The 25,679-nt window shown below is 44.9% G+C and overlaps 1 protein-coding gene across 1 annotated transcript in view; it reads left to right on the forward strand.

The window, feature by feature from the left end:
* Positions 1-8,940: 8,940 nt before the first annotated feature.
* The window catches only part of LOC308153972 (phosphatidylinositol 4-phosphate 5-kinase type-1 alpha-like), a gene marked incomplete at its 3' end in the record, with an annotated part of 19,750 nt that continues 3,011 nt past the window's right edge, over positions 8,941-25,679 (forward strand). The window contains 12 exon segments of the mRNA XM_080527153.1: positions 8,941-8,962; positions 12,203-12,237; positions 12,396-12,485; positions 14,361-14,491; positions 16,148-16,265; positions 17,616-17,768; positions 18,413-18,712; positions 24,148-24,362; positions 24,986-25,069; positions 25,387-25,435; positions 25,601-25,627; positions 25,629-25,678. Coding sequence (XP_080383279.1) covers positions 12,223-12,237; positions 12,396-12,485; positions 14,361-14,491; positions 16,148-16,265; positions 17,616-17,768; positions 18,413-18,712; positions 24,148-24,362; positions 24,986-25,069; positions 25,387-25,435; positions 25,601-25,627; positions 25,629-25,678 — 1,232 coding nt within the window. The 5' untranslated portion in view covers positions 8,941-8,962; positions 12,203-12,222.

A 25,679-nucleotide genomic window follows, 5' to 3' on the forward strand; every position in this document is an offset into this window, starting at 1 on the left:
AGAACTGGTGTAACTGAATCAGATTTGTAGGCCTCTTGGCTCGCACATGGTTTTTCAGTTCTGCCCACACATTTTCTATTGATGAGTTCTGATTGTTAGGGCTTTGTGATGGCCACTCCAATAACTTGACTTTGTTGTCCTTAAGCCATTTTGCCAGAACTTTGGAAGTATGCTTGGGGTCATTGTTCATTTGGAAGACCCACAAAACGTTAACCTCCTGGCTGATGTCTTAAGATGTTGCTTCAATATATCCATACTTTTCTTCTCATGATGCCTCATGATGCCATTTATTTTGTAGGAGTGGCTCCTTCCTTGTTAAGTGACCTTTCAGGTTATGTGGATATATAGGACTTGTTTTACAGTGGATATAGTAGATACTTTTGTACCTGTTTCCTCCAGCATCTTTACAAGGTCCTTTGCTGTTGTTCTGTTCCTGATTCCCCGCTGCTAACCATAACCCTAACCCTAACCCATGGTGTTCATACTGGTATGACCACTGCTAACCCTAACCCTAACCCATGGTGTTTATACTGGTATGACCACTGCTAACCCTAACCCTAACCCTAACCCTAACCCATGGTGTTTATACTGGTATGACCACTGCTAACCCTAACCCTAACCCTAACCCATGGTGTTTATACAGGTATGACCACTGCTAACCCTAACCCTAACCCTAACCCATGGTGTTTATACATGTATGACCACTGCTAACCCTAACCCTAACCCATGGTGTTTATACTGGTATGACCACTGCTAACCCTAACCCTAACCCTAACCCTAACCCATGGTGTTCATACAGGTATGACCACTGCTAACCCTAACCCTAAACCCATGGTGTTTATACTGGTATGACCACTGCTAACCCTAACCCTAATCCTAACCCTAACCCTAATCCATGGTGTTTATACTGGTATGACCACTGCTAACCCTAACCCTAACCCTAACCCATGGTGTTTATACAGGTATGACCACTGCTAACCCTAACCCTAACCAATGGTGTTTATACAGGTATGACCACTGCTAACCCTAACCCTAACCCTAACCCATGGTGTTCATACAGGTATGACCACTGCTAACCCTAACCCTAACCCATGGTGTTTATACAGGTATGACCACTGCTAACCCTAACTCTAACCCATGGTGTTTATACAGGTATGACCACTGCTAACCATAACCATAACCCTAACCATAACCCATGGTGTTTATACAGGTATGACCACTGCTAACCCTAACCCTAACCATAACCCATGGTGTTTATACAGGTATGACCACTGCTAACCCTAACCCTAACCCATGGTGTTTATACAGGTATACCTCCATTATTGTATTAAAGGCACAGTCAACTTAGTGTATGGAAACTTCTGACCCACTGGAATTTTGATATATTGAATTAATAAGTGAAATAATCTGTCTGTAAATGTATTTAATTTTTTAAATACTTGCACAACGTTTGTTAACATGAAATCTGTGGAGTCGGTAAAAATGTAGTTTTAATGACATCAACCTAAGTGTATGTAAACGTCCGACTTCAACTTTTAATCTGTTACATCCCTGAGTAACATACACTATATATATAAGTACGGTATTGGGACACCCGAACATCACACCCATATGTGTTTGTTGAACTTCTCATTCCAAAACCATGGGCATTAATATGGAGTTGGTCCCACCTTTGCTGCTATAACAGCTTCCACTCTTCTGGGAAGACTTTCTGCTAGATTTTTTAATATGGTTGCGGGTATTTGTTCCCATTCAGCCACAAGAGCATTAATGAGGTCGGGCACTGATGTTGGATGTGAGAAGGACTGGCTCGCAGTCGGTGTTCCAATTCATCCCAAAGGTGTTAGATGGGGTTGAGGTCAGAGCTCTGTGTGCAGGCCAGTCAAGTTCTCCCAGACCAAACTCAGCAAACCATGTCATTATGGACCTCACTTTGTATATTAATCTCTAGAATCGTATTGTATGCTGTAGCATTAAGATTTCCCTTCACTGGAACTAAGGGGCCTAGCCCAAACCATGAAAACAGCCCCAGATGATAATTGTGTCCAAATACTTTTGTCCATATAGTTTATATGTAGAGACACCAATGATCTGTTACATCAGACTGTTTACTGTACAGGTAGGTGTTCCAACATCCCTGTATTACTTTCCATTGAAATAAAGAAACTTCACAAAGGACTGATTTAGTTTTTCTCCAAACTAGTACCTTTTGAACCAAAGCGGTTTTCATGGAGCTGATCTTAAGGATAATTAATTAGAACAATGTAACACACTGATATAACTGAGGTCTGAGAAAAAGTTTATCTTATTGGAAAGAAAATATTCCACAGTCACGGTTGAATTGGCGAGAGAACAGGTTTTTTGAATCCAATATGCGTGATGTCTTCTGGCTGCTAAGAAAAGTGTGACTGATAACATTGAATTAATTATTGATGTTTAGGGTGGTGAATAGTCTTAGGCATTGTTACACCCTATCAGAAACCTCCAAATCAAAACAAAGAGGGGGCTGAGAAATAACCTATTGTTCGCTGGTGTTAATAAGACAAATAACCATTGTATGGAGCAAATATTACTAATCATCTCCTGGACGTTAGGTCGACAAAAGAGGAAATGATTGTACTCAGAATCTACTTCCTCACCTTGCAGTAAATACAGTCTTATTTGCATGTCAGTGTTATTTGAACATCAGGGAGTCACAACAAATCAGACTAAATTGATTGGATAAGAAGCACAACTTACTTACTTTGTGCAGATTATTTAATGGCTAACGTTTCATCTAACATTTCAACCTATGCCACATATTTATTTAGTTTTATTAAAAAAAAAAAAATATTAAAAAGTTGCATCTGGTTTTCAATTTGGTATACTGTATTACTTTATCAATGTAGGATTACTTTTTTTACTTACATACGTTACTAAAATGTAACGTTACTTTTTTACTTACTTACGTCAATTTATTACTTTATCAATGTAGGGTTACTTTTTTACTTACTTACATAACTTATTATTAATAATAAGTTATTATTATTATTATTGTGTTTGAATACTGCAGTGTCAATGTTGAGGAACCAAAGCCAAAGAATTTTACTCTTGTGTACTTAGGGTTAAGGTTAGGTGTACAGTAACATGTAATAAAAGCGATTCCGATTCTGAATAAAAACGATGTCTGAAACAAACAAACTGTGATATCTGGCTGAACTGTGATAACCTAACCCCAACCCTAACCCTAACCCTAACCCCAACCCTAACCCTAACCCCAACCCTAACCCTAACCCTAACCCTAACCCTAACCCTGGCAGTGATACTGTGCATCCACACCTGATCCAGTAAGTACACTCTCTGATCCAGTAAGTACACTCTCTCTAGCTGATCAGGAGCTTTAATAATACATTTGTTTCAGCATTGCTGCAGTTACCAAATTTGACCTTGAGTCTGTTTGGGTTCGCTCGGGATGCTTTTGTTGTTGTGTCACAGGAGGGACTGACTTATGTGTTTGACCATGTATTACCAAAGACAAACACAAACTCCCATCATGTTCTGCACCACCACCACCACCAACGAATATTTCTGTCAGTGAGTTACCATAGAGGAGGACAGGCTCATAGTACCGCGTGGGATGAGGAATGGTATCAAACACGTCCTCATTCCATGTCATGCATCACAATGAGCCTGGCCTCCAAATCAAACTCCTCAGATAAGGAAGTGTAAGCTGGCCGTAATGAATGTGAGTGAGTAAGAAGAGAAGAATGCTGTACCTGGAACGGACAAGCCAATGCTCTGACTCCCAGCTGCAGGCCACAGGGCACGGGACATTCTGTGATATGAACATCCGTGGTCGGTCCACTCCCTAAAAAACCCACTCCCTAAAAAACAGTCCTAAGATAATAAAAAACAAGAATGAGACATAAATAGACATTAATAAGCATAAATAGACAGAAATAGACATACATTTATTTATGGGGGATAAAGGGGGATATACCTAAAAGTAATCGGTAGGAATCTGAGTATGTATCTATTATGTAAACTTATATACTTATGGCCTATGGTATCTATGGTATCTAGACAGGGGGGTGTTAGCATGTAACTATGTACTTTTATGTAAAATACATATTATTTTTTAAACAGCCATGGGCCAGGGCTTCTCTAGACTACGCCCAACTGGCAGGCCAACTTTATAGGCCGGCTTCCCCAGACACAGATTAAGTCTGGTCTGAGACTAAATAAAACATGTTCTTTAGGAAATCTCCATTGAAGATGCATTTTAGTCCAAAATTACATTTTGACATTTTGACATTTTTGACATTTAGCACACGCCTTTATCCAAAGCGTCTTACAACTACATTTGTCTAAAGTAAGTGAATCATCTATCATCATAAGAAAACAAATATGTACTAGGACCAGGGTCCCTTGGCAGTGACAATGCCACAAGAAGATTGCTTTTTATTTATTATTATTATAATTATTATAATTATTATTATGATTATTATATAGCCGAGAGTATTGCATATGACATTTGTATTCCTGTCAGATACACAAAACCCTGTAGAAGCGTCTTCGGCTAATCTATGATACACCCAGTGCTTAGTTGTTATACTCCCTATTCCTGTTTCTACCACCTCCTTGTATCCTATCACACAAGCTTGACAAACCCCCACCCGCCCCCCACCTCCCTCAATAAATACAGGGTGATGGTTTGGACAAAAACAGCTCGGAAGGACTTTGAGGCAACAGGTTGAACCTTACAGAAGAGGACTTCCGTTTTTTTTTCTCCAGATTTCGATTTCGATTCTGACCATATCATAAAAGGAATCATGATTTCAGTTGGATATGTGGCAGGTTTTTGGTTACTGGTGCTACTTGCTCTTCGTGGTGCAACACTTGGAGGTAAATGCTGTCATGTATTTCGAAGAGTCTTGTCTCAAATGTGTTATTTAATCAATACGATAATATTTCGCTTTTGTCCTCCCATTCACAGCTACCCAGAAGTTAAACTCTCTCGGGGAGCCTGATGTTCCTTTCCCCCCGGCACGCCCCAATGAGCACAACCTAGCTGCCATATGTCACCATGGACTAGGTCGCCCCCGGTATCTGCCCAGCTTCTTTCCCGCATCAGGTGTCAGTCACTGGCGTCGCCGTGGAGATGCCATCAATCGTATGGAGTCTTGGTACAGTGTGTGCTGCAGTGACCAAGTGATACTGCATAACAACCAGATCCTCTGCTGTGCTCAACAAGCTGTGAGTCCATAGTAGAGAGAGAGAGAGAGAGAGAGAGAGAGAGAGAGAGAAGAGTGTGTGTGTGTGTGTGTGTGTGTGTGTGTGTGTGTGTGTGTGTGTGTGTGTGCGTGTGTGTGTGTGTGTGTGTGTGTGTGTGTACCACCTTTACTACAACGCTCCACAAAGTGTCAAAACTACCTGTTCAAAATGTGTTTGGATTTCTTTTCGGAATCTTACCTTCAATTGTCTCCCATCATGTCCACACTATCTTTCATCATTTCCTGTCAGTGGCAGCAAGCACTCTCCGAGTTCTGTACAGAGGAATTCTCCACAATGACCAGGGCATACAGCTGCTGTAGGAAGAAGGACATGTGGGCTTGCTTTGACAGCGAGGATCTGGTCATAAATCCTCATTATGAGCCCACCCCGAGTTACGAGGCCCCACCGATGCCACTGGACACACCGTTCATCTGGAACCCACACACCTGCTAGACAGGTCAGAACACACAGGTCATAGTTCAACCATCATTTAACTACAACTTGTTTAATCGATGAATAGATGTACCTTAAGGTCAGAACACACGGGTCATAGTTCAACCAACAGTTAATTCCAACTTTGTTTAATTGATGAACAGGTGTATTCATAGTAAGATAAATACATGTAGGCCTAAAGGATAATGCATAGTACATACATTTTATTTGTGCTCTGCAGGGAAGTTTATGACTGAGAAGCACACCATGCATTGTAATAGTGCATGAACAGGCTTGGATATAATTGTTTATGAAGTTGTATAGTGTATACTCAGTATGAAGTTGTGTATCTTCAGTATGTTGGGCGTCATATGAGTAAGATAAACTCATCATCAAACTCAAACTCAGTAAATGTAGCTGTGTTGTTTCATTCCATTCTGTAACACGTTTTAGGTTTCACGAAGAAAACATGGCATGCTGCCTTGCAGCAGCACAGGGACTGTGTCGACTGCGTCTCTTACTAGCTTCTACATTCTTTCAACCACTCACTTCAAGCAACCTTATCTTCACATTCACATAATATGGTCAACATATCAATAAGACGTGATGACACAATGACGATTATCTTCTTTTTTACAACCTGTGTAATATCCCAATGGCAATAATATAAGGTAATTTCTCATTTGTATCTTCTAAAACATTGTGGTTTAACTTGACATTCTTGCACTATGTATTTACATTTCTTGCCACTGAGTGAATAAAGATGTCATGTTAAGAAAATCCTTTTGCAAGCTTTGTCGTAGTATTGTTGTTATGATTGCCTTTGTCATTTAGTTTATAATACACAATTGGAAAAGGATTATACTACACAGTCATACACTACTATCACCATAATATGTGTCGCCAATAGCCCACTTTGGAAACAGTTTGGCTTGCTGAAACTTTGCTTGGAGAATTAGATGTGATCCAGGCCCTGTGGATAGGAGCAGCAAGAACATCACCTGTGTATGTCATACAAGTTGAGGCAGTTGTAGTTCTTAGCCACAGAGCTGAATTATGCAAAAGAACACCAAACTTCTTAAGAGTATTTACGGTTGAGCTATACGCCATTTGGAGGGGTATAGTGTGGGTAGTGAGAGAAACACGGGAGGAAATAGAAAAGAGGTGGTGGTGATGATAATACTAAGAATAGGGCACAGTAACTTGAATGGGACTCACAACATTATAGGAAAGCATCCAATATGTGAATATTGTCAGGTAAAAGAAACAGTAGAACATGCAGGAAATATACCTCAGAAAGAAAGGACATGATGGAGGGAATGAAAAGATCAGGACTAACGAGAGCAGGTTTGAAGGGCATACTGAAGAGTGTGGTGGAAGTGAACAAGGCAGAAAGTGTCTGGTCAGCTTTCTTAAGCGAACAGGACTGATCGGAAAAATCTGACAAAACGGACATTGTAGGAGTTAACTAACTCCAGATGGTGGCAGTAATGCAACACCAAGGATGCACGCTGCCGTTAACCCTTTTAGACCTAATTATATATTCATATTTTCATATTTTCATATTCCGGAATATGGCATTCCGATACAATAACATTTGTGGTGTTTTCATATTACATCACAGAGCCTAAATGATATGACCATTTTAAAGAGAAGAGCTAGGGCTTTTAAATGGTATCAATATTTATTTTATTATTTGAGAATAACTATCCTTTATCCAGCAGATTTCACACAGCAATCTTTACAAAAAATCTTCTCCGGCTGCCATACTCCATCAGAAAACTGCATTTTAAACCATTTTACTTACAAGCTTGAAGAAAAGTTAGAGGGTATGAGGCATGCACAATTCTGTTGGCAATAGGCTAGGTGCACGATCTCTAACTTCCTGAAAGGCACCTGGCATGAACATATCCTGTCTCACTCTATTGGTTTAATTGATTAATCAGCTGTGCGGTAAACTGTTGGAACACACAGTGCACAGCTGATTAATCAATTAAACCAATAGAGTGAGACAGGATATGTTCATGCCAGGTGCCTTTCAGGAAGTAGTGGAGATCGTGCACCTAGCCTATTCAGAATAGAAGACAGGTTAGAAATATCTTATATTGTTCAAGAGTACCCTAACCCTAAAGAAGAAGAAGAAGAAGAAGTTCAGTCCGGTAGGTGGCGGTAATGCGCCTCAAGTTGGTCGCAAACCGCCATTCAAATTGAAAAGAAGGAGAAGAAGAAGCAGTTTGGCTTGCTGCCCCAGCCGTTGACTGGCTGTTGTCGTCGCTTCCCATCGCTTCTTCCCCGGTCGTGATGACAAACCAACCCCGCACACAACACAGGAGGCACGGAGGCAGTGAGTGAGTTTCTAAATGCGGGGGAGACTCCTCTATCTCTGGGGAAACGGACAGACACAAGGAGGACAAACTAACACCCCAACACATCTGAGATGATGATGATGCCCAGCTAACGGCTTTACCCTGCCTGGCCGCTTGTCTCGCTAACGTCTGCTAGCTCGCTAGCTAGCTCCACTTTTAGGTAAGCAGACCCGACAAGTTGGTGAAAGCAGTTTTTTTAATATACCTAGCAGGCTCACTCGCTAGCTAATTGTAAGCTATTTCTCTTACTGCCCGCTTGAATGAATGAATGAATGAAAGCTTTATTTCGAACATGTGAAAAAATAGTTATAACAACAAAAAACAAGAAAAAACAAAACAAAACAAAAAACACTATTTACTTAACATGTCCGAAAAGGAGAGTCCGCTTGCTAAAGTGAGATAGTTAGACAGCTATGTCAATGAACAGGATTGTACAGTGATGGCGGAGAAACATAGCTGCTAGATTTCCGAATGTTAAATAGCTTGTTGCTAGGTAACTTTCACAGTTAAGCTAGCCAACTGCATTGGCATTGCATTAGTTTGCTGGTCAGCCAACGTGGCTCTATGCTTTGCAAGTTGCAGGAATCCCAGCTAGCTGTACTAGTCGGTCTGTTTTAGTACTGTAGCTAGTCAGTTGTTATTGCTAAGAAGCCACAACAATTAGCCAGTGTATGCTGTTATGTTTGCTAGTGGACCTTTTGATCATACTTTTTGTTTTGTTTTTTATCAGGGACCAACTCGGTACACCCCAGCGTGTTCAGGTCCCCGCCGTCTGTGGGGAGAGCCTTGTTGAAAGTCATCGAATAATCGACCTGACAACGACAATAACGTTCAAGCTACCCAACTCGATCTGTCAATTCCAGAAATGGCCACAGCCGGGACACCGTTCTCAGCACCATCCAGTTCCGTTGGTAAGTGTGAAACATAAACAAACAACACACACGTTGTTTTATGTTTCCAGCCACAAGCCTTTAGTATCCATTCTAACTGCACAGTGTATGTAGAATGTCTCTTGTATGCAATCTCTTGTTTTGATGCCTTTCTAGATGAGTTGGCCTAGATTCTCATTAATACTGTCTAGCCACTGACATCTTCCCTACAGTGGCCTGCATTGCAGTGAGAACTTTCAGTGATACTGATAACAATGTATATAAAAGTACTGGTACTGATAACAATGTCTATTGCGATGTTTTGTATCACGGTAGTATCGAAGTACCAGTGCACCGTGCAACACTAGCCTGCGATAGAACCCTCTGTTGGGTCTACTACCCAACTCCTAGCACTACTGGAGGATAGTGGAGGCTGGTGGAGGTAGGATTCGGAGGACGGGCTCATTGTAACGCATGATACCATTCCATGCATTACAATGAGCCCTCTTTTCTGATTTCCATCCTCAACCAGCCTGATCTGGTGGATGAGTCCTCCTGTCTTGTCAGGCTGCTGGTAGTGGAGCAGATGTGGATCAGTAGTGTTGTCTGTCTGCTGGTAGTGGAGCAGAGGTGGATCAGTAGTGTTGTCTGTGTGGATCAGTAGTGTTGTCTGTGTGGATCAGTAGTGTTGTCTGTCAGATGTGGATCAGTAGGGTTAGGGTTAGTTGTCTGTCGCGGCCTACAGTCATGTCGACACTCCCTGTGAATCTGGAAGGCCACTGTCGCCCTTGGGGCCACAAGCTTAGGATCTTAATCTGTTTGGCGAGATGTTGAGCTGGTTGAGAGGGAGGCCCGGACTGGATCCACAGTGAACATAGCCTGTTAAACACACCCCCTTCATCCCCCACCCCCTGCCATACCATCCCACCCCCTCTACCCCACCCCCTGCCATCCCACCACCTGCCATTCTACCCCACCCCCCACAGAGCTGCACTTCTGGAGGAGACTATCTTCTCACAGAGGTACTTGTGTGTGTGTGTGTGTGTGTGTGTGTGTGTGTGTGTGTGTGTGTGTGTTTGAAAGCACAACTGCACTGCTCCCCACATTTGTGGTGTTTATGAAAACGCTCTACTTTTTTTCAGTCCACACGCACTCAGTTTGTCAGAAGGAGAAGATGCAGGTGTTGTTTTTGCATGCAGCCAGCCGGTGTTGGATCTGCGTTTTTGTATAGACACTGCCTCCGAAAAACATCAGTTTTCTACAAATAGAATTAGATTTGATATTCTCCTGTTTCCTATTGACAGGAAATCATGTGTACGCACGCACGCACGCACAACACAGGTGCGATTTTTCCCCGCGTGCACGCGCATGAAACGCGCACGCGCGCTCAAAACAACGACCTCATTTCAACCAAAACATAGAGGGAGGATGGCAAAAAATAAATAAATGAATATACAGAATATAAACTTGTGATACCGGTTTCCATCCATCAGCTCTGAAGGTTTACGTTACTCACGGATCCAATGTCCTTCCAAACGAGCAGTCTTGGCTCCGTCTCAAACACAACAGGAAAAGTATGTCCAACTTGGCGAAAGTTTCTGAGTATTTCCAACTTGCGCGGGTTCTTCAACTTGCGACAGTTTTTCAACTAGATGTGATGGCTATCATGTCTATCATGTCTGTCAAAATTATCAAATTAGCCATCGTCCTGGCATGCTTGGGTGTTGGTTTCAACGCACCTGTTGTGTGAATGCAGTTTCGGATCGCTCATAGCCACTGCTAGCTTCAGCCATGTTTGAAGTGTCTGGGACATATTTTTTCTTGAAAAATCCATCCATCTGTCGCTGTTTTCGTTTAATTTTTCGAAGTTATTTAACGTGATATCTTATTTGTGCACCTAGCTAGCTAGATCAGCTTTTTGTATCTTTTAGATGGTACTACCGGTGACTTTTAGCCCGTTATTTGCGAGGAGAAAACACAGGCGCCCGAGCATTTCGGCAGGTAAGACTGCTGAGCAGGGATGGTTGAGTCTGCACGGTTCTCATGCCGGTTCACATTTAGACCAATCAGGAGTAGCCCTTGTGTCACGTCGTCAACTGAATGTTTAATGTCATTAATCTGATTTTGGATCAGCGGTTAGAGAGAGATGGGCGTGGATTTAGGTGCACTTTTAGTCAACATCCATTATAGCGCTGATCTAGGATCAGATATATTTTAATCAGCTAAAATGTTCAGAGGTGGATTATTTTTATTTTTTTATTTTTTTAGTGGACTGACTCAATTAGTGGCGGAGGAAATTCATTCGTGGCGGCCCGCCACCAATAAATGCATATAGAGGAAACGCTGACTAGGAATGTGAATGACTAGGGATGTGCATGACAAAATGTTTTCATATTAGAATAATCGGAGGGTGCTATGAATGAATAATAATAATAATAATAATAATAATTAATTTAATTTATATAGCGCTTTTCCAGGGCTCAAAGACGCTGACAATATAGGACACACATGGGGAGACACAAAAAACAACAAGCAACCACAACAAGTAACATGGAACACAGAGTCAGCGAACGGGGAGGGGGGGGTGGTGTAGGGTCCGGTGTTGATGTTGCTGGGAGCCTCGATGGATGTGGCGGCGGCAGCGGAGAATGCCAGCCTTGGTGGCAGCAGCAGCCGTTGCCGTTGTCATCTGTATTGCCAGCCTGGGACCGAACCCGCGCGGCCAGCCAGCCAAGCCGTGCCATGCCAGCGACCAAATCGCGCAGCAGTGAGTGAAGGCTGGGAACGACCGACACTCACCTGCGGAGATGGCAACCCCCGAACCGGGGGGATAATAATAATAATAATAATAATAGGATTATTGGAATCGGTTGAGTCTTAAATCATAATGGAGATTAGCTTGAACCAGGCTTGTTCAACTAATTGCTGATGTAGTTATCAATGTATGTGGAATACCCCCCAGAGACTCCTCTGATTGGTCAGATATCAGCCTATAGATGTTTGTTATTTGACATAGAACTCACAAAATGTAAGTGGTGTTCAGTATGCCTAAATCTGAAATGCAACCTCACACGCATACACCCCCCCCCCCCTCCACACACACACACACACACACACACACACAAACAATCATAGCACTGCTGCCCATGTCCTGACTTGTAAGAATTATCTGCCTCAAAAGTTTAACCGTTTGCCAATTTCTTTCCTACTGTATACAACCATGGTTCAGATTGTTTTGAATGTAGACATGGAGCCGAAACCCTGTGTTTTTTTTTTTTACAGGCTCTAGTGGGCCTCCCAAGATGGCTTCCTTAGAGGTGAGAAATAACAATGTTTCCAGTTATTTATGCGTAATTTTTCCTCTCATTTCTTGTGCCCTCATAAGAGGTAAGGCCCACATTCTAGATGGAAGTAGGAAGTTCCATTCTGTCAGGTTCTGTCTGTACTTCTCCAATGTCCCGCCTCCCTCCCTCAGGGCCTAGGCTCCATTGGTCTGTCTCAGACTATGAAGAAGACGATTGGCCACCGTGGGATCGATCCCACAGGGGAGACGACATACAAGAAGGTCAGAACTTATAGGTTCACAGACACACACACAGAGATAGATACAGATACACACACACACACCAGGGTTTCCGTTAGAAAAATTTGCCGTCGGACATCGTGTCCGGGAAGAATTAGAGTTACCGGACAAACGTGATATATTCCGGTCATCATATTAAAATATAATAAAAAAATTTTTTTGCAAAATCATATTTTTTTTTCCTCCAAATCTAATATAGCTGTTTGTCGCGGTGATTACTGTTGTGTAGCGGCCTATATATGCCATTTAATGTCTATTTCTCATCCGATACGATTAGATGCGAGCTATATAATATATAATAATATAACATGATTTGACGGATGCGTCAAATATGCCATGCGTCAAATCCAGCGCTGAACGGGTCCAGCGCTGAACGGGCGCCTCACTGGGAACTGAACAGACAGCATCGATCAATGAACGGACTCCACATTACGTTAACTGAAGTTTGTTAAATTGTTTGGGATTAATGTGAGTTTTCTATTTTCTCTTTCCAGTTTTACCCTTTTTTTTTAAATCAATAAAACAACGTCATTTCTATAAGTCTCGCTGGTTGGGAAGGCATTTCGTTTAGCTCGGGAGTATGACAATGGGAAGAACATAACTGTATAACTGAATGACAACAAATGTATGAGTAATGAGGAAAACAATGTCACTTTTATAGTATGTTGTTTAACTTGCCGTTCGGTCGCCATGGCTCTAGTGTGTGTAGCAGCTTCAGCTAGCTGGCTAGAAACTTCTAGGGGTGCGTTCGTAAACACGCTCTGAGAGCGCCGGAGCGCACGCTGGCTTCGATGTCACAGAGCGACCGAGTCGTTCGATTGGACGAGAGGCGTTCCGCGAGTGCTGATCGGATTTCCAGAGCGTGTTTACGAACGCACCCATAGATGGGAAATCAAGAAACCGTATTACTATGGTGGACGGGTTGGCAGGGTTGCCAGATAGGCATGGGTTACCGCCGAATGGGCTACTGTGTTTAAGCGGTAATAGACTGGTTAAGCTGTAATCCCATCTGGCATCAATCCCATGTGGCACCTGTGCGCTGTTTCGCATAGGCCGGCCTACACATTAGGAGTCATCATCATGCCGGTGTCAAATCATATCATAATAAAAGAAATACATAGCCTATATATTCGTCTTTTTTAAAATAGAAGGAATCAGAATGTGAACTTTAGCGAATTGTATTCAAAGGGAATTATTTTCACCGGACAATATGTCCGACGACTTTTCAATATGTCGGACTTCAACAAAATTTACCGGACAAAGACCAGTAATTGCCGGTTAACGGAAACCCAGACACACACACACACAAAGAGCTCATGGGCTTCAAATTAGAAGTGTGTTTTGTAGCACAGGGTTTGTGTTGTTGTATTGGGTGTCTCTGTGTGTTGTATTGATATGGCTATCTGACTGGAAGGCACACTCTTAACTCTTAACTCACTAACTGACAAAGAATTCCAGAACACTTGTGTGCCAAGTGTTTTACGTGGCATTTACTGAGCAACCATGCTTTTATTGGCTTCAAAATCAAGCATAATCATTTATTCATTTTGGGGTGAATGAAGTCTCCCGTGGCACTCTGGCATGTTGACAGTTTGTCCGACTTAATTCACCCTCTGCTCTGAATGAGTTAAATAAGCACATATAAATGAACTCAGCGCCTCTAGTCAGTTGTGTTTGCCTAACTGCCAGTGGCATGTTTAGTCTTGTTGGGGTGTTTCTGCTGAGTACGGCGGTTTCCCCTACATTCTGCCAAAACTCACTCCTCCATTCTGCTCTCTCCCACCCTCTCTGCTCTTTCTCTGTCTCTCTCACCCTCTCTGTTCTACCATCTCTCTGTCCTCTCCCCCCCCTCTCCAGACCCCCTCCTCTGCCCTGAAAGGTGCCATCCAGCTGGGCATCACCCACACCGTGGGCAGCCTGAGCCAGAAGCCTGAGAGAGACGTCCTCATGCAGGACTTTGAAGTGGTGGAGAGCATCTTCTTTCCCAGGTGGGTTTGTGCCTTTGTGTGCATGCCTGTGCATGTCTGTCTGTCTGTGTGAGGGAGCTTGTGTGTGCACGTGCGCCTGTATGTGTCTGTGCGTCTCTGTGTCTTTCTGTCTGTGTGCTAGGGTGGACGGTTTTACGGTTAAACTGAAAACCGCGGTTTCAAAAAATAGTAACGTTTTTTTATCAACAACTATAACATTTAATCGAGACGTCATAAATTGCTATATATAACAAACGCCTTAAGAGTGTGTGGCTGAAGATGCTATGCAAGTGATTTTTTTAAACAATTTAATTTGTCAATAAATTAACAGTCTAAAAAGACGTGTCACGTGACAGCTTCTCCTCAGAACGGAGAATCAGGGAACAGTGTTCCTGATTGGGCGTATTCCCGGGCTACTTTGCTACTTTTGGTTAGTTACAGTTACCGACTGTGGTTGGGCTGGAAATTAACCTCATCTGGCAACACTGTTAGCGAAGCGAGATGGTTCCTGAAAAAAAAGAGTGTGTGTTCAGCACAGCAGGCAAAGTTACAAGCCCTTCTGAAGACTGAGAAGGGAAACAAAAACAGAAGTAAATAGACTAATCTCTATGCAACTTTCAGGCCCGCTGTGATGGGGTACATTGCAGACCGGATACATTACAAATAGTTGTTGGTAGCGTTTATATGCCCACGTTTATAAGACCACGCAATAAAACATATTTTTTTTGCACAGTTTTGAATTCAGCTCCAGCACCTCAGCTATGTCTGATTACAGATGGTAGTATTCTCGGTGGTATTTTCACTATTCTTTTAGCGCGTCAGACAATAACAAACAAGGCCGTCCTCGTTCTCTCAGCAACTTCACGTTTGTTTCCAGTTAGTCGCTACATTTTGTCAACAAAAAAACACATTACAAGACACAACATCGGATGGCGCACTGGATGAAGGATCATATGGAAGGAGTGTAACTAAGTGACCATCGGAGATAAATCATGGAACCTGTCAACATATTACTACTTCGGGACCCGCAGCCAAAGCCAATCACAGAAGCCAGGAAGGCTTAGCGGTGTGTGTGTGCATTAAGCTGTATATTAATGGATGGAACAGGGCTTGTGTATTCACTGCTGTTTGGCTGATTGATTACTGGTTGAGTTGGTTTTGGAGTGCTGGCATTATCCTGGTTGGGCTGTGTTGTCTAGATGCTGTCAAATAAGGAATCTCCGCTTTGTCTCTTTGAAGTTGCCGCTGCGCTGCTGATGTGAATATGATGTTCGCTGGTTGAATTTCCTTTTGGTCTATGGATGCGTCTTAAATGCACAAATAACGTATTGAAAAGAAATCGCATTCCACCGAACGACCACTTATATTTGTGAAACTATGAAGCAGCCTTATTGTGTTGCGACTGGGCTTCCGTTGTTTTCACCGTTTTTTTGACATGAATGTATTGTAATAGTATAGTATTGTATAGGGCTCCATTATTTGAAATTGGCAGCTCAACAACGTCATTCTGGATCCCGGTTAACCGCAAAAACTTTATTTCAGTTAACGATTTCTCGGTTTAAAAAATTGGAAAGCGTCCATCCCTACTGTGTGCGTCCCTGTGTGTGTGTGTGTGTGTGTGTGTGGTGTGTCTGTCTCTCTCTCTTACTCTTTTGTCTCCTTCCCTCCATCTCTCAGTGAAGGCAGTAACCTGACGCCGGGGCACCACTACACAGACTTCCGCTTCAAGACGTACGCTCCCATCGCCTTCCGCTACTTCAGGGAGATGTTCGGCATCCGGCCCGATGACTACCTGGTGGGTGTCCCTCCTAACCCTCCTAACCCTGTTACCCTCCTAACCCTGTTACCCTCCTAACCCTCCTAACCCTGTTACCCTCCTAACCCTGTTACCCTCCTAACCCTAACCCTGTTACCCTCCTAACCCTAACTCTGTTACCCTCCTAACTAGGGCTGGGTTCAAAAAATCGATTTCCCGATTCTGAATCGATCTTCATTAAAATGAGCGATTATCGATTCATAAATCCCGAGATCGATTTTTTTTTTTTTTTTGCTTGCAGCTTCAACCCGCAACGAGATCTCGTGGCCAGATCTCGCGCTACAATAATTTATCATATCTCACGCAACGTGAGGTCTCAACACTAAAATCTAAAAACATGGCGATGGCAGGGACACTCAAGTCACCACCAGGCTTAAAGTCAGATGTCTGGGTGCATTTTGGATTTTAAAAATGTGACGATAGAGATGAGCTGGACAAAAGCAAAGTCATATGTAAATAAAAAGTACATTCATGTAACTGCTTTGGAGTCAATTCATTGATATGTTTAACAATGCTACATGTTATAGGGTTCCTTGAACCATTTATAGCATTAGTTCAGAGAATCTCTTTCATATTCAAGCAAAAAAATTATATTGTAACTAGATCGAATCGGAATCGAATCGAATCGAATCGAATCGTGAATCGAATCGAATCGGGCTGTGAATCGAGCTGTGAATCGGAATCGAATCGTTTTGGGAAATCAGTGGCGATACCCAGCCCTACTCCTAACCCTAACCCTGTTACCCTCCTAACCCTGTTACCCTCCTAACCCTCCTAACCCTGTTACCCTCCTAACCCTAACCCTGCTGAGAGAGGTGAGGAGAGGTAGGATACAGAGAGAGGTGAGGAGAGGTAGAATACAGAGAGAGGTGAGGAGAGGTAGAATACAGAGAGAGGTGAGGAGAGGTAGAATACAGAGAGAGGTGGGGAGAGGTAGGATACAGAGAGAGGTGAGGAGAGGTAGAATACAGAGAGAGGTGAGGAGGCAAACAGAGAAGGACAGTGGAAGTCTGGAGGAGGGAGATGAATAGAGAACCATATTGATACTGAAATCAACGCCTCCCAGTATGTCATCATCCAGCCCACTGGCTCAGGCTCAGACTGGACCAGCACGTGGCTTCATGTTTGCGTCCCCTGTGCCCCTGCAGTGACTTACAGTAGACTTAATAAAGTGTTTATTTCCTAACATGATGTTGTCCTAGCCATCTTAGTGACCTTTATGCAATCTTGTGAGTTTGGGGGAAGAAGCCGTGTGGCCTGTGTTGTCGATTGCCGCGGCCTTATCGCCCGGCGAGTGTCTGACGGAGCGGCCTGTGTGTGGGTTTGCAGTACTCCCTGTGTAACGAGCCCCTGATCGAGCTGTCCAACTCGGGCGCCAGCGGCTCCGTCTTCTACGTCTCCAGCGACGACGAGTTCATCATCAAGACCGTCCAGCACAAAGAGGCGGAGTTCCTCCAGAAACTTCTGCCGGGCTACTTCATGGTGAGAGAGGGGCAGGGAGGGGGGGGGGGGGTGGTGTGTGTGAGTGTGACTCTTTATGGGAGACGTGCATGCATGAATGAATGTGTTCTTCCTTTTTTACCGTCGAGTTACCAAGACGACGCAGGTGTCCTGCCTTCATACTTCACTCTCCATTTCCTGTATCTGCACTTCCCAATCCTACCTGAAGTGCCTTTTATTGTTTTGTTTTTGTTTTTTTTTCTGAGTGGGGGGCGGTCCCACTCATATTTGTCCTTTTATTGATAGTGATAGTAGAGATTAGACAGGAAGGATGGGTGAGAGAGAGAGGAGGGATGACATGCAGGATATGTCCGCGGCCGGAATCGAACCGTGAACCCTGCGGTTACGTGGTCAACGCTTAACCTGTTACGCCACCTAAGCGGCCTGCCTTTTATTGATTTATTAGACTAGACTAGACCAGACCAGACTAGACCAGACCAGACCAGACCAGACCAGACCAGACCAGACCAGACCAGACCAGACCAGACCAGACCAGACCAGACCAGACCAGACCAGACCAGATTCAACTGTATTGTCATTGCAGAGTACCAAGTACCAGACATGGTAAAGACATGCACTTTCTCCATGTTTACTCATCTCGTCCCCCTCCTCCTCCTCTGGACCAGAACCTCAACCAGAACAAGCGGACCTTGCTGCCCAAGTTCTACGGCCTGTACTGCATCCAGAAGGCGGGCAAGAACATCCGCATCGCCGTCATGAACAACCTGCTGCCGCGCGTCGTGCGCATGCACCTCAAGTACGACCTGAAGGGCTCCACCTACAAGAGGCGGGCCTCGGCCAAGGAGCGGGCCAAGGCCCTGCCCACCTACAAGGACCTGGACTTCATCCTGGACCTGCCGGACGGGCTGCTGCTGGAGCCAGACCACTACAATGCCCTGAGCAAGACCATCCAGAGAGACTGCCTGGTGAGGAGGAGGAGGAGGAGGAGGAGGAGGGGTGGGGGGAGGGGGTAGGTAAGGGTGGTGTGTATGTGTGTATGTGTGTATGTGTGCCAGGGTTTCCGTTAACCGGTAATTACCGGTCTTTGTCCGGTAAAATTTGTTGAAGTCCGACAAATTGAAAACTCGTCGGACATAATGTCCGGTGAAAATAATTCCCTCTAAGCACAATTTGAATACAATTCGCTTTAGCGAATTTTGGCTTCGGGCCACCATTTTCAGCTGAGCACCAAACACACACACACTCATACACGCACAACACTGCCCGAGAGAGAAGGACCCGCCCCCTTTAGTTAGCCTGCCCGAGAGAGAAGGACCCGCCCCCTTTAGTTAGCCTATAGGCTAACTAAAGGGGGCGGGTCCTTCTCTCTCGGGCAGTGTTGTGTGTGTGTGTGTTTGGTGCTCAGCTGAAAATGGTGTCCCGAAGCGGAGCGCCTTAACTTTATCGCACAATAACAAGGATAACAAACGAAACGGACAACATTTACACTATGGAGACAAACTTCAGCGATATGATCTAACAGCTGGGGTCCGTTTCACTAACGGTGGCTTAATATAGCGGCGCTATAATTAAATGCGGCGCTCAGGGACCTCGAGATTGGTATTCAAGCCTCAGGTGATTCCTCGAATGAGGATCAGCCTTGTGTCATCAGTGTTCACAGAAGACAGGCTTACAAATCTTCGATATGGGCGCGTGCACGCAGACATAAAAAGCCCTGAAGTGTCGATCTGTCGAAATGAAGATACTCCACTCTGCAGGGGTACTACATTTGCGCAGCATTCCGAATTATTGATTTTTATGAAGACGGAAAAATAAGATGTAAAATAGTGCAATACTGCCGCAATTAACAAGGCGAGGGAAATGGTTTGGCAAGAAATTGCTGACCGATTAAATGCGTAGGTCATACTAGCCCCAGTTATTGTTATATGTTCATATTTTAATAAATGAATATTACTACTGTGGTGATATCCGCAGCAGGCTACAAACCATCATATCGCCACAATGGCCTAGTGGTATTGACTGCTGCCATAGGATTTATTCGACATTTTATATCAGTGGTTCGAATCCCTCTTCAGGCGCACTTTTTACTGCATTTCGTTGTCTGAATCTAATCTAAAATCTCATCTAAAAAAGTATTGTAGGCTATAAAATTATGGTGCAGGCTAATTTACAAGAACTGACACGATTACAATGGTGTTTGAAACCTTTGCATGAAATCTTCGGTTAAATGTAAAAAAAAAAAAAATGAATGACTTAGTCAAGTCTCGAACTCTCAACCTTTGGAACTCGAGTCCACAGCCTTAACCACTACGCTAGCTAGACCGCTGTCATGACGGCAATGCAAGTTGAGACAATTACTTCTTTTTTTTTTTACACTCTTTTCTTTATCTATCTATCACACTTTCAAAATATCAAGTTATCTATCACACAATCAAACTATCTATCGATCGATCACACTTTCAAAATATCAAATTATCTATCTATCACACAGTCAAACTATCTAATCTATCTATCTCATGTGAAGTGGGAACTAATATTTCCTAAAAGACACATGAGGAACTTTCGTTCAGGGTTTAGTTTCCGCCTGTGAGCCTTTTTTGACGCACGGATGACTATAGCCTGTGTTTTAGCCTGGTCGGGACCAGGCTAATTATATCTGACTCAGAAGGAGCTCAACCAAGCAGCGAATTATTTGAGCCACATTGATGGCACCGAACGCAAGCTAACATTTTCGAGGCTTAAAACTTTATCGAGGCTTAGACCTTTATCGAGCTTCATGGAATAGGGCCCTGGTCTTCAGGACGACATACAAAAACAGTTATGTTCTCCTCATTGTCATACTCCCGAGTCCGATTAAGTATGATTTGACAGGCAGCTAAACGAAATGCCTTCCCAACCAGCGAGACCTGGGGGGTATTCCATCAACGTCGCTAAAGGAAAATCCTGGCTTATTTTTGATAACTCTCGCGAGATTTATCGGAATATGCCTGTATATTTTTAGGAACCCTCGCGAGACTTTGTCAGACTAAACCTGGATTTTCTTTTAGCGATGTTGATGGAATACCCCCCTGGTTATAGAAATGACGTTGTTTTATTGATTAAAAAAAGGGTAAAACTGGAAAGAGAAAATAGAAAACTCACATTAATCCCAAACAATTTAACAAACTTCAGTTAACGTAATGTGGAGTCCGTTCATTGATCGATGCTGTCTGTTCAGTTCCCAGTGAGGCGCCCGTTCAGCGCTGGACATAATGGCATAGCGCGCATGCGAATCATGTTATATTATTATGTTATGTTATTATATTATATAGCTCGCATCTAATCGTATCGGATGAGAAATAGACATTAAATGGCATATATAGGCCGCTACACAACAGTAATCACCGCGACAAACAGCTATATTAGATTTGGAGAGAAAAAAATATGATTTTGAAAAAAAGATTTTTTATTATATTTTAATATGATGACCGGAATATATCACGTTTGTCCGGTAAATCGAAATCTTCCCGGACACGATGTCCGGCGGCAATTTTTTCTAACGGAAACCCTGATGTGTGTATGTGTGTAGTGTGTAGTGTGCTGGAGCCAGACCACTACAAGAGCCCTCCTAACCCCCCCTATCCTTCCTCTCTCCCTCCCCTATCCTCCCTCTATCCCTCCCCTATCCTTCCTCTCTCCCTCCCCTATCCTCCCTCTCTGCCTCCCCTATCCTCCCTCTCTCCCTCCCCTATCCTCCCTCTCTCCCTCCCCTATCCTCCCTCTCTCCCTCCCCTATCCTTCCTCTCTCCCTCCCCTATCCTCCCTCTCTCCTCCCCTATCCTCCCTCTCTCCCTCCCCTATCCTTCCTCTCTCCCTCCCCTATCCTCCCTCTCTCCCTCCCCTATCTCTCTCCCTCCCCTATCCTCCCTCTCTCCCTCCCCTATCCTCCCTCTCTCCCTCCCCTATCCTCCCTCTCTCCCTCCCCTATCCTTCCTCTCTCCCTCCCCTATCCTCCCTCTCTCCCTCCCCTATCCTTCCTCTCTCCCTCCCCTATCCTCCCCTCTCCCCTCCCCTATCCTCCCCTCTCTCCCTCCCCTTATCCTCCTCTCTCCCTCCCCTATCCCCCCTCTCTCCCTCCCCTATCCTCCCTCTCTCCCTCCCCTATCCCCTCTCCTCCCTCCCCCCTATCCCTCCCTCTCTCCCTCCCCTATCCTCCCTCTCTCCCTCCCCCATCCTCTCTCCCTCCCCTATCCTCCCTCTCTCCCTCCCCTATCCTCCCCTCTCTCCCTCCCCTATCCTCCCTCTCTCCCTCCCCTATCCTCCCTCTCTCCCTCCCCTATCCTCCCTCTCTCCCTCCCCTATCCTCCCTCTCCCTCCCCTATCCTCCCTCTCTCCCTCCCCTATCCTCCCTCTCCCCCTCCCCTATCCTCCCTCTCTCCCTCCCTCTATCCTCCCTCTCTCCCTCCCTCTATCCTCCCTCTCCCTCCCTCTATCCTCCCTCTCTCCCTCCCCTATCCTCCCTCTCTCCCTCCCTCTATCCTCCCTCTCTCCTCCCTCTATCCTCCCTCTCTCCCTCCCTCTCTCCCTCTATCCTCCCTCTCTCCCTCCCCTATCCTCTCTCCCTCCCTCTATCCTCCCTCTCTCCCTCCCTCTATCCTCCCTCTCTCCCTCCCTCTATCCTCCCTCTCTCCCTCCCCTATCCTCTCTCCCTCCCTCTATCCTCCCTCTCTCCCTCCCTCTATCCTCCCTCTCTCCCTCCCTCTATCCTCCCTCTCTCCCTCCCCCATCCTCTCTCCCTCCCCTATCCTCCCTCTCTCCCTCCCTCTATCCTCCCTCTATCCTCCCTCTCTCCCTCCCCCATCCTCTCTCCCTCCCTCCCTCTATCCTCCCTCTCTCCCTCCCTCTATCCTCCTCTCTCCCCTCCCCCATCCTCTCTCCCTCCCCCTATCCTCCCCTCTCTCCCTCCCCTATCCTCCCTCTCTCCCTCCCCTATCCTTCCTCTCTCCCTCCCTCTATCCTCCCTCTCTCCCTCCCCCATCCTCTCTCCCTCCCCTATCCTCCCTCTCTCCCTCCCTCTATCCTCCCTCTCTCCCTACCTCTATCCTCCCTCTCTCCCTCCCTCTATCCTCCCTCTCTCGCTCCCCCATCCTCTCTCCCTCCCCTATCCTCCCTCTCTCCCTCCCCCTATCCTTCCTCTCTCCCTCCCCTATCCTCCCTCTCTCCCTCCCCTATCCTCCCTCTCTCCCTCCCTCTATCCTCCCTCTCTCCCTCCCCTATCCTCCCTCTCTCCCTCCCTCTATCCTCCCTCTTATCCTCTGAAAAAAAAAATGAAAAAAGAACAAAATTGCCTACCACAACTATGCGGATGACACTCAAATCTACATAGCCCTCTCACCGAACGACTATAGTCCTCTCTGACAATCTCTGTAATTGCATTGAGCAAATAAAACGCCTGGATGACACAAAACTTCCTCCAACTAAACAAGGACAAACAGAGATAATTGTATTCGGTGCACCTGACAAAAGATCGAAAGTCAGTGCAAAACTTGATTCTCTCTCTCTTCACACTAAAAAACAGGTCAGAAATCTTGGCGTAATTCTAGACTCCGATCTAAACTTCAACAGCCACATAAACTCTAACTAAATCAGCCTACTATCACCTGAAAAACATAACAAGAATGAGAGGTTTCATGTCCAAGCAAGACCTTGAAAAAACTCATCCATGCATTTGTTTTCGAGTAGACTTGATTATTGTAATGGTCTACTAACAGGCCTATCTAAAGGAGCTGTTCGTAAATTGCAGCTCATCCAAAACGCCGCTGCTAGGATCCTAACAAAAACAAAGAAATTTGAACACATTACACCAATCCTGACATCCCTGCACTGGCTACCAGTCTCTCAGAGAATTGAATTCAAAATCCTCCTAATTACATACAAATCACAAAATGGTCTTGGACCAAAATACATATCAGATCTCCTCCCACCCTATATTCCCGCAAGGTCCCTAAGGTCAGCTGAGACTAATCAGCTAATAATTCCAAGAGTAAAAACAAAACACGGTGCAGCAGCTTTCAGTCACGCTGCTGCATGCTCCTGGAACAAACTCCCTGAAGAAATCAAACAGGCCCAAACCCTTAAAATATTTAAATCTAAGCTAAAAACCTTCATGTTTTGCACCAGTTATGATTAAACACAAACACTTCTATCAATGTATTTTTTCCATTAACTATTGTCTTTTTTAAATGTTTTATCTATTTACTTCTTATATTTGCTTTTATTCATTGTAATTTTTATTTTCTTATGCTCCTCTTGCTGTATTTTTAAATAATGCATGTAAAGCACTTTGAATTGCCCCTGTTGTATGAAATGTGCTATACAAATAAATTGCCTTGCCTTGCCTTTCCTCTGTCTCTCCCCCCAGCTGCTCCAGAGCTTTAAGATCATGGACTACAGCCTGCTGGTGGGGGTTCACAGCCTGGAGCGGGCCAGGGGGGAGGAGGCGGCGGGGGGGGGCCAGGGGGGGGAGGAGGCGGCCGACCAGCGGAGGCCGCCGGGCCAGAAGTCCCTCTACTGCACCGCCATCGAGGCCATCCAGGGGGAGGCCCGGGGGAAGGGGGCGCCCGAGTCTGAGGACCAGTGAGTTTAGTTTAACGTCCGTCTTCTCTCCTCCTCTTCCTCCTCCTCCCCCTCCTCCTCCTCTCAGGAACAAAAAAAACGGGGACGTCTGACGGCGGGTTCAAGAACACCATTCTCGTGGGCCTGTGGTGGTCCAGTGGTCTACAGTGCACACATATGCCCATGTCTACAGTGCACACATATGCCCATGTCTACAGTGCACACATATGCCCATGTCGGCATGGGTTCAAATCCGGCCCATGCCCTGCTGACATGCCCTCTTACTTTCCTGTCTACCTTCACTATCTCTATCCAATAAAATGAAAAATATGAGTGGGACTGCCCCACTCAGAAGAAAAAAAAAAACTTTAAGAACACGTTCTATTTTAAACATAACGACCGCAGGGGGGGGGGGGGGGGTTAGTCTCATTGAGACTTTTAACACGACAGACCTGGCCCAAGATAGCAGCACACAACGTTTCAGACGCATTAGAGCTTGACAACACAAACACATGACAGTTGTTGAGTCTGTCATGTGACCTGAGTCTTGTTGGTGGATGGAGAGTCTGTCATGTGACCTGAGTCTTGTTGGTGGATGTAGAGTCTGTCATGTGACTTGAGTCTGCCCTTCGCTCCTCTTGCAGCATGGGCGGCATTCCAGCACGGAACTCCAAGGGAGAGAGGATGCTGGTCTTCATCGGCATCATCGACATTCTGCAATCATACAGGTAACTACTGGTGTGTGTGTGTGTGTGTGTGCGTCTCGTGTGCGTGTGTCGTGTGTGTGCTGTGTGTGTGTGTGTGTGTGTGGGTGTGTGTGCTTGTGTCGTTTGTGTGTGTCTCGTGTGTGTGTGTGTGTGTGTGTGTGTGTGTGTGTGTGCGCATATGTCTCGTGTGTGTGGTGTGTGTGTGTGTGTGTCATGTGTCTGTCGTGTGTGTGTCTCGTGTGTGTGTGCGCATGTGTGTGTGCGCTTGTGTGTGTGTGTGTGTGTGTGTGCTTGTGTTCTTTGATGTCCAGTAACCCAGGTCCTGTGTGTGTGTTCAGGTTGGTGAAGAGGCTGGAACACTCCTGGAAGGCCCTGGTCCATGACGGGGTAAGACCTGGAATGTCCTATTCAAAATAAAACAACTTTATCGACAACAAAAAAGACTTGGACTTTAAGCCAGACACACCACCCTAACGTCCTGTGACGTGTGTGTGTGTGTGTGTGTGTGTGTGGTGTGGTGTGTGTGTGTGTGGTCAATCCCTCCTCCTTCAGGACACTGTCTCAGTGCACAGACCAGGCCTTCTACGCAGACCGCTTCCAGAGGTTCATGTGTAATACCTGCTTCCGGAAG

This window comes from Nansenia antarctica (assembly GCF_963989245.1).
Source record: "Nansenia antarctica genome assembly, chromosome: 3".
Classification (NCBI taxonomy): domain Eukaryota; kingdom Metazoa; phylum Chordata; class Actinopteri; order Argentiniformes; family Microstomatidae; genus Nansenia; species Nansenia antarctica.